The sequence below is a fragment of the Phoca vitulina genome, unplaced genomic scaffold (assembly GCF_004348235.1).
Source record: "Phoca vitulina isolate PV1807 unplaced genomic scaffold, GSC_HSeal_1.0 scaffold21, whole genome shotgun sequence".
In the NCBI taxonomy this organism is placed as follows: domain Eukaryota; kingdom Metazoa; phylum Chordata; class Mammalia; order Carnivora; family Phocidae; genus Phoca; species Phoca vitulina.
The window spans coordinates 10,369,803-10,382,871 of record NW_022589724.1 but is presented as its reverse complement, the minus strand read 5'-3'; the positions used below and the strand labels follow the sequence as shown (position 1 = coordinate 10,382,871).

Below are 13,069 nucleotides of genomic sequence, written 5' to 3'. Positions count from 1 at the left end.
CAGTCTGGAGGTGACAGATCCTTCTTGCACTGTTCTATCTTTCTCTCCTCCCCTCCCTTCTCTCCTCTGCCTCCTCCCCCTCTCTCCTCTGCCTCCTCCCCTTCTCTCCTCTCCTCGTGAGCAGGCAGAGCCCGCCAGCGCCCCCCACTGTGCCCACTCTCGCTGTTCTCCTCCACTCTCTCCCCCCATGAAGGAAGAGACCACTGGAGTTTGCATGCATCCTCCAATCAAAACGAGGCTGGTAGGTACCCTGGCAGGGAGAGGGGCCTGGCCAGGAGAGGTGAGGCGGGCAGGAGCCACCAGGCGGTCACCCCGCTGGTGCGCAGGAGCACTAGACCTTCTGGAAGGGCCTGGCTTGACAGGTGCTCTGACTCCAGGATGGATACATAGTTTGGCCAAATGAGGACACAGTCTGCTGTCCTGCCCTGTGTCTCTAGGTCTCAGGAACCAGGAGGAGTTTGTTTTCCTAAAGCTTTGATGAGCATAGATGCTTTTCCCAGAAAGTAAAAAAAAAAAAAAAATCTTAGTTGCATTTCTATTGAAAATAACAACTGTTTTCCCTTGTCTTTTCCTGCTATGTTTCAAGATAACAGGATGTGTGTTACACAACAGCCTGAAAAGAATCACCCATAATCCCAACCTAGCACAATGTTTTTTCATTTTTGCGTGTTTCCTTCTAATACTTATTTGTATTCATTCATAATTTTACGAAGTGAAATCATAGTATCCATATCGTCTCCTGTTTTTCCCTTTTCACTTAGTGTTGGATTGTTTCTCTCTTGTTCTTGTGACCGCATTGCATATGACTGTTTACCCCCCATCCAGTGCGTGGTCTCCCATTTACCTAACACGTTCTTCCGGCAGGACCCAGGCTTGGTTCCCAGTGTGTCACTGTTCGAGGGGACACAGATAGCTTTGGTGACAGGTATTTTACTTTCTTAGGCTAGACCCTGCTGGGTTCAATATTGTGACTTTCGCCTTGCTCCCTCTCTAAAGTGGTTATACCAGGGGACAGCACAGCGAAAGAGTGAATGTGCTTTGTCACAGCCGAGCAGCAGAGTGTAACTGTTGGGAGAGATTTTTGTCTTATCTAGAGAAGCTACAGGATCATTCGTGGAAGCTGCCAATGTTCACATTTCTTTAATAGCAATAATAAACCTCTTTTCCCTTTTACTTCACGATGGTCTGAGAGTCTTACCTGAATGTGACTTTTCACGTTGCTCTTGGTGTCGGCCCACACGCTGAACCACCAGGCCATGGGAGGAGAAGGCACCGTGGGCTTCCCCTGGGTCCTCTCACTCTGTGGCCGGCACTGCTCCCAGCACTCAGCGATCTGAGCTGGCACCTGAGTCTTAAGGCAGTTGGGGGCCCATTCTGGGAATTCTGAGATGTTTAAAGGGGCCAAAGAGAGTTTGGGGAAGGGGAGCAGGCGTGGACTGGGCATCTCCGTGCACATTGCAGAGACACGGTCATTCTCAGGTTGGTTGAGAACTACTCCACCCATTCAGAAAAGCCTCAGCGGATCTGGGTCTGTTCTGATGTGCTCTTGCTCACCCCTACCTTAACCCCCATGGGAGTGACTCAAGAGCATCAAATAACTACCCCAGGGTCCACAGACAAGCCCCTGGGAGAGACAGGAGCCGCGGCCCAGGCAGCGGTGGCCTCCGTGTCCAGGCTGCCGCCCTCTGGTGGCAGAGCGTGCATTCCCCGGGCGGGCAGTTTCCGTGCCCTGGGTGGGGGGGGGGGGGGGCAGCCAAAGCCAGTACCAGAGTCCTTAGGCCCCTGGGCCTGCTGGCAGTCCTCCAGGCTGGTATAAAGACATAAGCGTACTCCACATTCCCCAAGGCCTCCGGGGGCCAAAGACAAAATGACCAAAGAGAAAGGAATGCAAGCAGAGGCTCCTTTCGCGCTCCCCCCCCCCCAGATCTGATCAGGCCATTCACCCCCCCTGCTTCAGACCGGCCCTGTACTGCAGCCACCCGCGGCATGGGACACTTCTGATCACAGTGCCTTGTATCCCCAAGGCCACGGTGGCAGGATTCTCACATGCTTACAGGGGCTTGCCCAAGGTTTGCCCCCGTGTCCCACGACTTACAGGGAGTCCAACAAAAGGGAATAGACAGGAAACGCTTTCTGGCCGAATTAGTGCGAGCCTCCTGGTACTCTGTCCACCGTCATAGACTGTGTCCCAGGATGTGGGCTGTCAGCAGCCTCTAGTCCATGCCCCCCAGCAGTGGTCACCCAGGCAGCTCTGGCCTGCCTCATTACACACCCTGATCATGGCCTTGTGTGGATCAGGCCATGCATAGGGCCCAGCATGCCTAGGAGGCCCACACAGCCTCCAGGGAAAGGAGTTCCAGGGCCAGGTAAGCACGGGGTGCCCTACAAACACGGGACTGCCGCCGGTCATCCCTGCAGGGTCCCGGCCCTACGGCACAAGGATTGGCACAGGTATGAGCACTGGCCAAGAGGCCTCAGGGACCTTCTGCACGTTTCCCTATACAGACAGTGAGGGCTCTGCACCTATTCCCCTGAACCCTTCAGTTCGGTTTTAAAAGTGCACTGCCAAAGATCTCAAACCTTCGTTTTCTAATCTGAAAGTAACCCTCTTGTCTTTCTCTTTTTTGAAGATAAAAACATTCCCGGTTGATCCAGTGACCCCATTTCCTGATGCTTTCAATTCAGGGCCACAGTTCACCGTAAGTAGATTCAGAAAACAGGTCTGTGTTTTAAAATGTTGTTCCCATGTGGCATGCTTTTCTGTGGCATGCCAGAGACGGCAATGTCAGCAGCTTCTTTTTTTTTTTTTAAAGATTTATTTATTTTGAGGGGCTCCTGGGTGGCTCATTTGGTTAAGTGTCTGCCTTCCGCTCAGGTCATGATCCCAGGGTCCTGGGATCAAGTCCTGCATTGGGCTCCCTGCTCAGCAGAGAGCCTGCTTCTCCCTCTCCCTCTTCCTTCCCACACCTGCTTGTGTGCGCTCTCTCTCTCTCTCTCTCAAATAAAGAAAGAAAATCTTTTTAAAAAGATCTATTTATTTTGAGAGACAGTGAGAACTAGAGGTGGGGGGAGAGGCAGAATCTCAAGCAGACTCTCCCCTGAACCTGGTGCCCGACACAGAGCTCGATCCCAGGACCCCGAGATCATGACCTAAGTCGGCAATCCCAGGACCCCGCGATCATGACCTAAGTCGGCGACCCCAGGACCCCGAGATCATGACCTAAGTCGGCGATCCCAGGACCCCGAGATCATGACCTAAGTCGGCGATCCCAGGACCCCGAGATCATGACCTAAGTCGGCGTCAAGAGTCAGACGCTCATCTGACTGAGCCATGCTGGTGCCTCGGCAGCTTTTTTTAATCATATGAACTCTGTGAGGTTGGGAAGGAGTTAGGGTTTGGGGCCTGCATCTTTTCGTGACTATTTTATTGAGGTGAGCATCACGGGAGATAAAATGAATCATTCTAAAGTGACACTACATTTAGTCATGCAACTACTATCTCTAGTTCCAAAACATTTTTATCACCCACAAAGGAAACCTTGTTCCCATGAAGCAGTCACTCCTTATTCCCCCCCCAGCCCCTGGCACCCACAAATCTGCCTTCTGTCTCTGTGGATTTCCCTAGTGTGAATATTTCAGATAAGTGGAATCATAGAATATATGACCTTTTGTGCCTGTCTGTCTTCTTTCACTGAGTATCATGTTTTTGAGGCTCATGTACGTGGTAGGATATATCAGTACTTCATTCTTTTTATGTGGAATAATATTCCATTGCATATGTGTACCCCAGTTTGTCGATCTGTTCATTCACTGGTGGGTCTTTGGGTTGTTTCTACCTTTTGGCTGTTGTGAAAAATGCCACCGTGAACATGTGTGTACATGTATTTGTTTGAGTTCCTGTCTCCAATTCTTTGGGGTTGGATGTATATCTTGATGATGGTGTGATCTTAGGTAGTCACTTCTCCAGTCCTGGCGCCAGTCTCCTCTTATTTGAGTGGAAATAGTAACATGAATATCCTCCTTGTATCCGGTTAAGGCAAGGATCAAAAGGGATCAAGAAGTTGGCAGAACTTGACCAACCACAGAATGTCCCAGAAATGTCAAGTATGGTGGTTGTTTCTCAAGGCCAGAGAGGCAGGGGGTGTAATTAATGAGAGCAGGGAGTCATGACAACTCGCTTCATGTCCCCATCTCCCTTTGTGTACCGGGCTGCCGATTGAAGCTCTGCAAATTGTCTAAATATTAAACATTTAAATGCTGTAGTTTCCTCATCTGCAAAATGGGCGAGTTCGATGATGTTCAGGCTTCTTTCAGCTGCAAGTCTTTCCTTTCAATGAAGGCTTCTGCATAACTCACTGTTTGAATGGCTGCAGGGAGCAGAAGTGGGGAGTCTGGGGTCACCTCTCTCTTTCCCCTCACCCTCTCCTCCTCCTAGGGATCAGAGTTTGTAATTCCTAGAACTGAGTGATCCCCGAGGCTCCTTCCGGAGGCTTCCTGGCCAGTCTGGAGGATCTGTGAGGTGGGCTGTGGGGGGCCTAGGGGTAACCAAAAGTGCAATCTTGTGAGCTGGATGATGGTCACTACCTGAGGCGGCTTTAGCCGCACGGACAGAGAGGGAGCGAGCAGCGGCTGGTGCAGCTTTCAGAGGTTGAACAGAGGTAGGAAGGTGTCCAGCAGTCCAGGCAGAGGCGCAAAGCAGGTTCCTAGAATAATGCATTTCTAAGGTCATGAGCTGCTTCTAGCACCTGCCTTGGAAGAGACCCAGAAGGCAGAGACACAGGGGCTGGGCCAGGCTGTTAAATGCTACTCCCCTGCATTCATCCTGCCCCTGCAGTTTCCCTGGGCACGGCTCCCCAGCTGGGAGCTCTGGTTCCACTTCCCTCAGCTGGTCCGTGGCAGGCCCTCTGGCCTCCTGCCCAGGCTTGGCTGTGCTATGAGACACCCAGGGAAGCCCTTCCTGAAAAGCTGGGGGCCAAGATGGAGCGGGAAGCCAATGTCAGAAACCACACTGGGACTTTTAAGAACTGGGCAAGAGTGGCTCAAGGGCAGTAATTTTACCAAGTTTCAAGATAATATGGACCTGGGGACCGTACTTTGGGAAGCACTGAGATAGTGGTGAAAAACGCCAAGTATGGGGTCAGCTAATCCTGGTCCTAAATACTGGTTCTTAACACTTACTGTGTGACCTTGGCAAAATTACTTAACCTCTCTGAGCCCTACTTTTCTTTTTCATAAAATCAGCTCTAAGAGATGCATTTTTTTCACCTTTCCCATCTCTGAGATCAGGGGTGCCTGGGTGGCTCAGTCCGTTAAGCATCTGCCTCCGGCTCAGGTCATGATCCCAGGGTCCTGGGATCGAGCCCCACATCAGGCTCCTTGCTCAGCGGGGAGCCTGCTTCTCTCTTTCCCTCTGCCTACCACTCCGCCTACTTGTGCTCACTCTCTCTCTCTCTGTCAAATAAATAAATAAAATCTTTTTAAAAAATTAAAAAAAAAAAATCTCTGAAATCAGAACATTCATTACATGAGCGGGTGTGACAAAGTTTAAACAGCCACATTTTTCTTTCTCTGTGGCACATGCAAAAATGGTGGCTCTTATAATGGATGGTGTCGAATGTGATGAAATATGACTTCTACCTTAAGGATTGTCAAGAGGTGATATATGTAAAGTGCTTAGCATAGTGCCTGGCACAAAATAAAATCATTTAATAAGTGGTAATTGATTTAAGCTATTATTAAAAAATAACAGGAACTGTATGGTAAGGCTTAGGGAGTCCCTGACAGTGTGAAAATGGAACCCAAATTGAGATTGATTTCCTCTTTTCTGTTTCCTCTCCAGGCGGACTTTAGAGACAGTAAATTGCCATGCTGTCCTGGCCAGTCTTCCCCACTGATTCCAGCAGTGACCCTGAGGCCTTTGACAGAGACCATCTCCACAGTGCAGACCATCTACACCACTCGGAAGCCTGTTTCTCTGGCAGCCAGGTGAGTGAGGTCAGCGGGTACAGGAAGGGGACTGTGGTGACAGGGAAAACAGGCACAGGCTCCAGTTGCATTGTGTCTGTGACATCTGTATGCCTCTTATTTATTCTTTCATTCATTTATTCTGTACATATTTATTCAAGTGTCTAACAAAGCCTAGAGAGTATTCTAGGCCCTAGGGATATACAGTAAATAAAAGAGAAATCCTACCTTTATGGAGTTTACAATTTAGTGTTGGGGGAGAGGAGACAGACATTAAATAAATGTGTGTGTGTTTGTGTGTGTGAGAGAGAAGGGAGAGAGAACGAGGGGGAGAGAGAGAGAGAGAGACGGTGACAAGCTAGGGAGCAAAATGAAACCAAGAAGGGTATAGGGCATGCTGGGATGGCCTCATTGAGGTGGCTTGTAAGCAGAGACCTGAGGTGGGGAGGGAACAGGCTGCAGGTATTTGGGGAAGGAGTATACTCAGGAACAGCCAGTGGTAAGACCTTGGAGATGGAGCATGCTGGGGATGGTTAAGGAGGAGTAAGAGGGCTAGTGTAGCCAGAGTGGAATGAATGACAGGGCAAGAGCCCCATGAGGTTGGAGGTTGGGGCCAGATTTTACTTGTTGGTCACAGTAGAAACAGATTTCTACCCTGTATGAGATTATTTAAAAACTTGGATTGTGCTTTAGATGTATACTTCTTGTGTGTGTGTGTGTGTGTGTGTGCATGCACTCACGTGTGTGTGCATGCATGCATGTACATAAACAATGGAGAGAGATCCCATAGTTAGGCAATGGGGCCTGAGGGCCAAGAAGTCAGAGGCAACCCCTCAAAGCAGCCAATTTTATTTCATGCAGTTTGTTTATTAAAATATGGGGGAGGAGCACCTGGGTGGCTCAGTTGGTTAAGCGGTTAAGCGTCTGCCTTTGGCTCAGGTCGTGATTCAGGGTCCTGGGATCGAACCCTGCATCGGGCTCCCTGCTCAGCTGGGAGTCTGCTTCTCCTTCTCCCTCTGCCACCCCCCCGTCCCCGCTTGTGCTCTGTCTCTCAAATAAATAAGTAAAATCTTTTTAAAAAATAAAATAAAATATGGGGAAGAGAGGACTCTGGGAGAAAGTGCATTTGAAACCAATTTAGAGCATGATTGAAAGAAATCTAACCCCTGGACATGTTCCCGCTCATTCAGAAGACCTTTACTGAGATGCAGCTATGTACCAGTCCCTATGCTTGGCTCTGGGGCTTCAGAGATGAATGACCTATATGGTCAGTCCTCTGGGGAGCAGTGCCCTGAGGAACTCTCAGTCTGGTGGGGGGACCCAGTAGGCAGCCAGACAATTTCAGGTCATTGTAATGCTAGCAAATGTCGGGGATCCTTAAGGAGCCTGAAAGGGAAAGTCGAGAACCAAGGTCAGGAAAGAAGACCCGGGGTGGGGGGCGGGGGGAATGACACCGTTCTTGTCATTTTTTTAGTGGAATCTCATTATTTTGTCACCTACTTTTCTTCAGTGCAGAGACGCTCCGGCAGGAACTGGAGAGAGAGAAAATGATGAAAAGACTGTTGATGACCGAACTGTGAAATTCTCCCCTTGTTGCCTGGAGGACGGCATGGTGCCTTCTGTCCGTTTTCTTTCTTCGGGCTTTGTGTGCTCACTCCGGCACAACACACAGATGTGTGCTCTGTTCACCCAGGTCTCGGTGGTTGGTTGAAGCCAACTTCTGGCTTGACTTTTATGGGAGAAGTTATTTTCTGTCTCCTGAGTATTAGAGTTTTTCTGCTACTCAGTATAGTTGGGATGGGATTTGGGAAGCCTAGGAGAAGAAAGATGGGGAAATGGGATTCCCTTTTTAGTACTACCTGTGTGTCTATATTAATAACCACAGGGGTTAATATGGCACGGAATCCTTTGCTATCAGTCTCAACCATGATTTTGTATGATTGAAACTTGCACCAAGCTTCGACTGTTTGTTAAAGAGTCATTTTTAATGAGAGAATAATTCTTTACTGCTGGTTTTTTCATTGACACTGGTAATTATACAGATCTTATAAAGTCCTTAACACTCATTTTTATTCAGACATGAATCGATGAAGTAACACAAGAAAGGATTGAAGTCCTTCAGCGAAATCTGAAATACAATTTAAATTGTGGATTCATTGGATATGATATTATTTGGGATAAACAGAATTTTTCACTGAACCCGAAGTAGGAAATTATAGCTTCAATTGTCTAAAAATCCTTACGAGGATAAAATGATTCAATATCAAGATTCATTTGGGTGTTCCATAAAGGAAAATTGTTTCTAAAGTTGATTAATTCTTGTCCTGTTGATAGAACCTTGACCAGATGACACTTTGTTCTCTTTTTATATAGTTTCAAGAAATGTGTTTTTAAATTTTTATTATGCACTTAAACAACTTTGCAGGAATAAAGGCACCGCCTCAGCACAGACTAGCCCTCTAAATTGTTACCCGAGCTCTCAATGAATATGCACACATTTTTTCATAGCTGTGATCGGTGTGTACATACTCTTTGGTTGTACTTCTCCACCTCACACATATCTTCCCTTTCCAACACAGATCCTGCTCTCACCAATTTAAATGTCTGTATATCCATGTAACATGGTTAACCTCACTTCTCCCTATTATTAGGTATTTGAGTTATATCCAATTTTTCACTCTTATAAATAGTGCTGCTATGAATGTCTTTGTAAAAAAAAAATTCTCCTTCCTTTGGATTCTTCCCTTGGGAATATCTCCAAAGAGGGATTACAAGGTCAAAGAGCATGAAATATTTTATAGCTCTTGTTTCATATTGCCAGATTGCTTTCTAGAAAGATCCAGTCTCTGGGTTGGAAGGACCTTACAGGTCATTAGTTCAATTCCTCTATTCCCTCTGAATGCTTGAATCCCTCTACAATTTATGATGCCACCAGCAATGTATAAGCATTTCTACTTACCAGTAGTTCTGCCAGTATTGGGTTTTGCCATTTTAATTTATTTTTGCTAGTTTAATAGGTGTGTATAGTTGTTCTTGAAAGGTTGTTTTATTTCATTAATTGCTAGCAAGGCTGAGCACTTTTCCATGTGATGATTTACTAGCTGTATTTCCTTGTACGTAGAATGTCCATCCATTTCTTATGACCACTTGTTAAGTGGAATTGATCTCGTATATTTGTATCAGAACTGTATTTTTATGTTGTATTGTATAGTTTGCTCTCCTGTCCCTATCCTTAAAACTGAATGGTGCCAATAATTTGATACTAATGATTATAAAAAAAAATGTAATGCCTCATTTACTAGCATCGTTGTAAAATGAGGTATGTAAGTAAATATTCGGATAACGGAGGATTAACCCTTTAAGTGCTGAATCTTTAAAATTTTAATAGTTTTTTGAGGGAAATCTTTCTAAAATGCATTACGCACTTCCCTGCCTTAGTAAACAGTGTACTGGAGAGTATTTAACCTTTTCTTGATGAGTCATGGTCATCATTATAAACATCAGCCCCTTTTGTACCTTAGTGTGGTGCGGTGATGTCATCAGGAGCTATCAAAATACATAGGGCTTGGCTTTGCCTTTCACAGACTATTGTGCTGTTCTCACTGATGAATTTTACTGCTTCCTGCTCTATTAGTGAAGCCATCTGGGGCATTTGTGGTGTTTGGGACTTTTTACCCCTATACTATATGGCCCCTGGCTATACTTTTAAAATAGCTTTACCTGTTCTTTATCTTGTGCACACAATCCAAAATGTGTTCCTGTACAAGATGGGGGAGCTATCTGTGTCTGGGGTTGTAACCTCTTGCCAATCCAGCACCCTCCTCCTAACCTGCTTTCTGAGTCTTCTGCTCTTCACTTCCTGCTCTCTGATGGAAACCTCCGGGGCAGAAGGAAGTTTTCTTGGAGAAGCCAGGGAACCAAGTATGACCTATGTGTCAGGTGTGCTTTGCTTCTGAGGAGGGGTGCATGGGCTTTTGGTACGCTGTTTTCAGGAGGCTCTGAGCCTCCTGCTTTTTTCCCCACATCCCCCTGGGTTCAGAGATGTTCAGAAGTCGATGTCGCTGGAAGTCTGATCCCAACAAGTTGGCTGTTACTGTATATGAAAACCCAGTACCTTTGGCAGCTCAGCTCTAACCAGTAAAATCAAGAGGATTCCATTGTTTCAGCAGTTGTCCTGGTTATTTGCCTACTTAAATGTATGACGGGTGCCCGACATGGTGAGCTGAGGAGATGACATCGTGTTGGGTGGATTCATAGGGACAAAAATAAATTGATAGAATTGGTTTACCTTTTTTATATACTTAACACAGAACAACAGCACCATACGGTCACACAACACATACCTTATGTCTGGGGGAGAGTCGGGGGGGTCTGCTTATTGACATAATCTTGCCAGAACAAGGGCTCCGAACTGTGGACCACAGACTCCTGGTGGGCATGAGGGGGGTATTACAGGGGGCCTGGGAGTCCTGCAATTCACAGTTTGTGGATCGCAGACTGCAGAGAAGATCCTTATGTTTGAAGAATTTAAAAACTAGGTCCTAAAGCATTCAGAAGATCCCATCTGAATGCACCCCAAATTTTGTATTCCCAAAATATCACAGGAATATTCTGAGATCTTTATCTTTCTTTCACCACCTCAGTTTTTTTCAAAACTTGAAATTCACCATTTCAACCATTTTAAAGTGTGCAGTTTGGCGGGTTTTTTTTTTTTTTTTTTTTGTATGTTCCCAATGGTATGCAAACATCACCACTCTCTAATTCCAGAACATCTCCATCGTTACAAAAAGAAACTCCTCATCTACAGTCACTACAACTTCTCCCCTCTTCCTACCTCCTAGCAACCACTGATTTACTTTCTGTCTATGGATTTCTGTCTATGGATTTGCCTATTCTGGACATTTTATAAATGGAATCATACAATATGTGGTCCTTGGTGACTGGCTTCTTTCACTTACCACAATGTTTTCAAGGCTCCTCCATGTTGTAGCATGTATCAGTACTTCATTGCTTTAATGGGTGAATAATACACACCAATGTATGGCTATATCACATTTTGTTTATCTGTTCATCAGTTGATAGACATGTGGGTTGCTTTCACTTTTTGGCTATTATGAATAATATAAATATTCATGTACAAGTTTCTGTATGAACATATGTTTTCAACTCTCTTGGGTATATAACAGATTGGAATATAGCGGGGTCATATGGCAACCAAAAGTAAAAAAAAAGAAAGAAAGAAATCACATATACCAGGCAGTCAGAAGAATGGGTAAGTCTGTTACTGGTTAGATGCTGTAATATAGCACTGATTTGGGGGAGTTTTTATAACAGAAAAAAAGTTATCTTAGAGAAATGGTTTTGATGAGAAGAGAAAGTAAAAGTGCTGTCTTTCTTTAAAAAATGAAAATGAAATTAAACTCAGGTGCATCTCCAAGTTCTTGTTTGAATAGCCGGCTCTTGTTCAGCCAGCAGTCTCTGAATGTTCAGGGAAAGTGCTTCCCCAGAAAATGTGCACTATGGAGAAAACCACACTATTGATTGGCTGCTCAGTGAATTCACATCACTGGGGAGCAGAGGGTCTCTGCAAAACCTGGGATGTAACAGAGGGGAATATGTCCTGAGAGTGGGAACAGGTCTCCCTCCAGGGCTCAAATCTTACAAGAAAACACAAAGAGGGGCACCTGGCTGGCTCAGTTGGTGGAGCATGCGACTCTTGATCTTGGAATTGTGAGTTCAAGCCCCACGTTGGATGTAGAGATTACTTAAAAAAAAAATCTAAAAAGAAAAAAAAAAACACAAAGAAAATAAGAAAATCCCAAAAGGTAATTTAAGTGAATGTGAGAGAACCTCGTGAAAGGAAGAGCCAAGTCAGCAGGGAATTGAGAAGCAGAGTAGTTTCCAAGGCCCTCACGAGGCATGCAGACTGAGTGACTGATGACAACTATGGGTATTCTCCCTAGAAAAAAACCCATTCATCAAATGTTCCAGCACTTTCATAAGGTCTTCACACCACCCGGGAAGCCCATCTGTGGTCCCCTTTGAGTCCATGAACCCCAGGTTCTGAATAGTTGAAATCTACAGGTTACCTGCAAGCCTCATTTTAGGCTGTGGTTGCAAACCCACCTCCAACACCACCCCCCAACATCCCTTACAAAAAAAAAAAGCCCACATGGTTTTATCAGGCCAATTTACTGCAAGAATGACCTGGTTTCCACTGGCCTTCTATCTGGCACCATCACTGTTAATTATCGTAATTAAAATGAAGGGAATAAAAAAAGAAAGTGAAAGATAACAGCTTAGATTCTAAAACCAGAGACTCCGTATTGAAATCAGAAGCCTAATGCTTGCTTTATTGATCGATTGATTTTTGCTAAATGTCGGTCCATTTATAACTTACCATATCTTTCTTGGTGAACAGGAACAAAAAGAAAAGAAAAGAAAGGAACTGCAATTTTTAAGAATGAGTTTTTCTTTCTTTTTTTCTTTTTAAAGAATTACATGTTAGATTTTTCAATTGGCTTTTTATATTTTAAAATGTTACACATTGCAAAGCTATTTTTGGGGGGAAGAAATCTCTTTGTTTTGATTTTCTTCAGTAATTACAGTTCATCTTTTTTCAAACAATAAATCGGATCTACTTCTTGTAAGAACTGGTGTATCGGGAAACCTAGTGAGGCCCAAGCTTTTCATGAATTACATCTGATTCACCTGTCAGGCTAAACATGTTTAAACTTCAGCTGGACAATTCACCATCGGTGTCACCTGATACACAAAGGCAAACACCTGACCTCTGGGTCACATAGCACTTTTTACTATTTCAGCCCCATCTCCCATCTTCCGTGGTTCAAAAGAGATTGAGATCACTAGTTTCTTTTTTGAATATTTGTATTTCATAATCTTATGCATATTCATTCATGCCATTTATCGCATCAAACCCTATTGAGCCTCACCTCTGTCATCTTACCTAACCTTCCTTGCCTTCACAGAGGTTACTCATACGTCACTCCACAGAGTCTGGGCCATTTTTGGAACCTCTTTGCTCTTCTGCCTCCATAATAATTTTCTTTGTTTATGCAATTAAATAAAAAGAAATAGAAAAAGC

The 13,069-nt window shown here is 45.1% G+C and overlaps 1 protein-coding gene across 4 annotated transcripts in view; it reads left to right on the top strand.

Annotated features, from left to right (window-relative positions):
• EPB41L4B (erythrocyte membrane protein band 4.1 like 4B) overlaps positions 1-11,580 on the top strand; it is a 128,004-nt gene extending 116,424 nt beyond the window's left edge. For 3 of the 4 annotated variants that reach the window (XM_032419088.1, XM_032419090.1, XM_032419089.1), the window contains exons 23-26: positions 125-241; positions 2,631-2,699; positions 5,840-5,985; positions 7,475-11,580. In XM_032419088.1, the coding sequence (XP_032274979.1) occupies positions 125-241; positions 2,631-2,699; positions 5,840-5,985; positions 7,475-7,544 (402 nt within the window). In that variant the 3' untranslated portion in view covers positions 7,545-11,580. The remainder of the gene's footprint in view (positions 1-124; positions 242-2,630; positions 2,700-5,839; positions 5,986-7,474) is intronic. The other variant, XM_032419091.1, reaches the window with a different exon arrangement.
• The last annotated feature ends 1,489 nt before the right edge of the window (positions 11,581-13,069 follow it).